The following is a 2,424-nucleotide window of genomic DNA, read 5'->3' on the forward strand; positions in this document are numbered from 1 at the left end:
ATGCCAGCTGCAGCATCCACGACAAAAAAGGTGGCCTCACTAAAGTCACTTCAAGCGAAGCTAAAGGGTTTGCACGCTTCGTTCAACAACATAGTGGACTTCGTATCAAATTACCCCGAGGATGTTACCGCTAGCCAGATATCAGTACGGTTAGAGCATTTGGCGGAGCTGTGGGAAAAGATTGGAGAGTTGGTTGCTGAGGTGGAGTCCCATGAGGACTTTGTGGTTGAAGATGATGCCTTTGCCAAGGAGCGGTTGGATTTCGAAAACCGTTATTTCCATGTTAAATCTTCTTTGCTGGACAAGACCAAAGAGTTGCAGGATCCTCCGGTTCAAGATCAATCTTCAGCACAGGTCGACAATTCCATGCATGTTTCGTCGGATCATGTTCGTTTACCTCAAATAAAACTCCAAACTTTCGACGGTAACATCGACGAGTGGCTTAGCTTTAGGGACCTTTTCACATCGTTGATTCACTGGAAGGTAGAGCTACCAGATGTGGAGAAACTGCATTACTTAAAGGGATGTCTACAAGGAGAGGCGAAGGCGCTAATCGATCCTCTGAAAATAACGAGAGGAAACTATCAAATTGCTTGGGAAACATTACTGAAACGCTATAACAATAGCAAATTGTTGAAGAAGCGGCAAATTCAATCGCTTCTAAAACTTTCTTCGGTGGCTAAGGAGTCTGCAGTCGAATTACATACACTTTTGGAGAGTTTCGAACGAGTTATTCACACCTTGGATCAGATTGTGCAGCCAAATGACTACAAGGATCTGCTGTTGGTTAATATTCTCAGCTCCCGTTTGGATCCCAGCACACGCCGAAGTTGGGAGGAACATTCAGCGAGTAAGGAACAGGATACCCTAAACGATCTAACGGATTTTCTGCAGCGTCGAGTTCAAATTTTAGAATCTTTGCCATCCAAGTTTACAGAAAGCAAGCGCGAATCGTCACCTACTAGGAAAAGGATACCACCATTTCGAGTCAGCCACAATGCAGTTCAAACGTCAACTGGGAAATGCTCCGCTTGTCCCGAAAATCATTGGCTATACACTTGTCCCACTTTCCAAAGGATGTCGGTAGCTAGTAGAGAATCGTTGTTGCGCACTCAATCGCTGTGTCGTAACTGCTTCAAACGAGGTCATCAGGCTAAGAGCTGTTCTTCCAAATATTCTTGCAGGAAATGTAAAGGTCGGCATCACACACTGGTTTGCTTCCAGAAAAATGGAGAAGGCGAGAAACAAAGGACAACCGAAGAACCTGGACCATCTAGAAACAATGCGGTTTCGTTAGCGGACACGAGTACGAGAACTGCAAACACATCAGTAACGGAAATAATATCAACCAACTTCTCGCAAAAGCGAAGCACTAATATACTACTTGCTACTGCTGTGGTTCTGGTCGAGGACGATGAAGGCTTACAGTACCCTGCACGGGCGTTACTCGATTCGGGATCGGAATGTAATTTCATCTCGGAGCAACTTCGTCAAATGTTAAAGGTGTCCAGGGAAAGGGTGGACATTGCAGTACTCGGAGTAGGTCAGGCATCGACAAGGGTAACTCAACGCATCGCGGCTACAGTGCACTCACGGGTTTCTGAATTTTCAAGGAAAATGGAGTTTTTGGTTTTACCAAGGGTTACGGTGAGCCTACCGATAACAACGGTGCAAATTTCGGAATGGAAATTCCCAGAAGGAATTCATCTGGCGGATCCAGCCTTTTTCCAATCAAAATGTGTCGATTTGGTTCTCGGTATCCAGGCCTTTTTCAGCTTTTTCCGGACTGGCAACGAATTCACACTGGGTGACGGTCTTCCACGGCTAACTGAATCGGTTTTCGGTTGGGTGGTGTCCGGTGAGATACAATCAGCGAAAACTTCTTCATGCATCACGTGTAACTTGGCGGTATCAGACACTTTGGAACAGTTAATGGAGCGGTTTTGGGCCTGTGAGGATATGGGCAACTGCAACAACTATTCGCCCGAAGAGGCGCGCTGCGAGGAGCAGTTTGGGCGTACTACTCGAAGGGAATCTGATGGTCGGTATACTGTTTCGCTCCCCAAGGATGAATCAACATTTTCGCTGCTGGGTATGTCAAAGGATATTGCTTTAAAGCGTTTTCAAGGGCTAGAGAGGAGGTTGGATCGAGACACCGAACTTCGTAAGCAATATGAAACTTTCATGATGGAATATTTGACCTTGGGACACATGAAAAGGGTAGAAACTGGCGAGCAAGCGGAAGTCAAGAGATGTTATTTGCCGCATCATCCTGTGGTAAAGGCTTCTAGTACTACAACAAGGGTCAGGGTGGTCTTCGATGCTTCATGCAAAACATCGACTGGCATCTCTCTCAATGACGCACTTCTCATTGGCCCGATGGTTCAGCGAGACCTGCGTTCTATAATACTCCGTAGCCGAACT

The 2,424-nt window shown here is 46.2% G+C and overlaps 1 protein-coding gene across 1 annotated transcript in view; it reads left to right on the forward strand.

Moving 5' to 3' along the window:
* The window catches only part of LOC129729060 (uncharacterized), a 4,092-nt gene continuing 1,668 nt past the window's right edge, over positions 1-2,424 (forward strand). The window contains exon 1 of the mRNA XM_055687541.1: positions 1-2,164. Within this exon, the coding sequence (XP_055543516.1) occupies positions 1-2,164 (2,164 nt within the window). The remainder of the gene's footprint in view (positions 2,165-2,424) is intronic.

This window comes from Wyeomyia smithii, chromosome 3 (genome assembly GCF_029784165.1).
Source record: "Wyeomyia smithii strain HCP4-BCI-WySm-NY-G18 chromosome 3, ASM2978416v1, whole genome shotgun sequence".
NCBI classification, from domain to species: Eukaryota; Metazoa; Arthropoda; class Insecta; order Diptera; family Culicidae; genus Wyeomyia; species Wyeomyia smithii.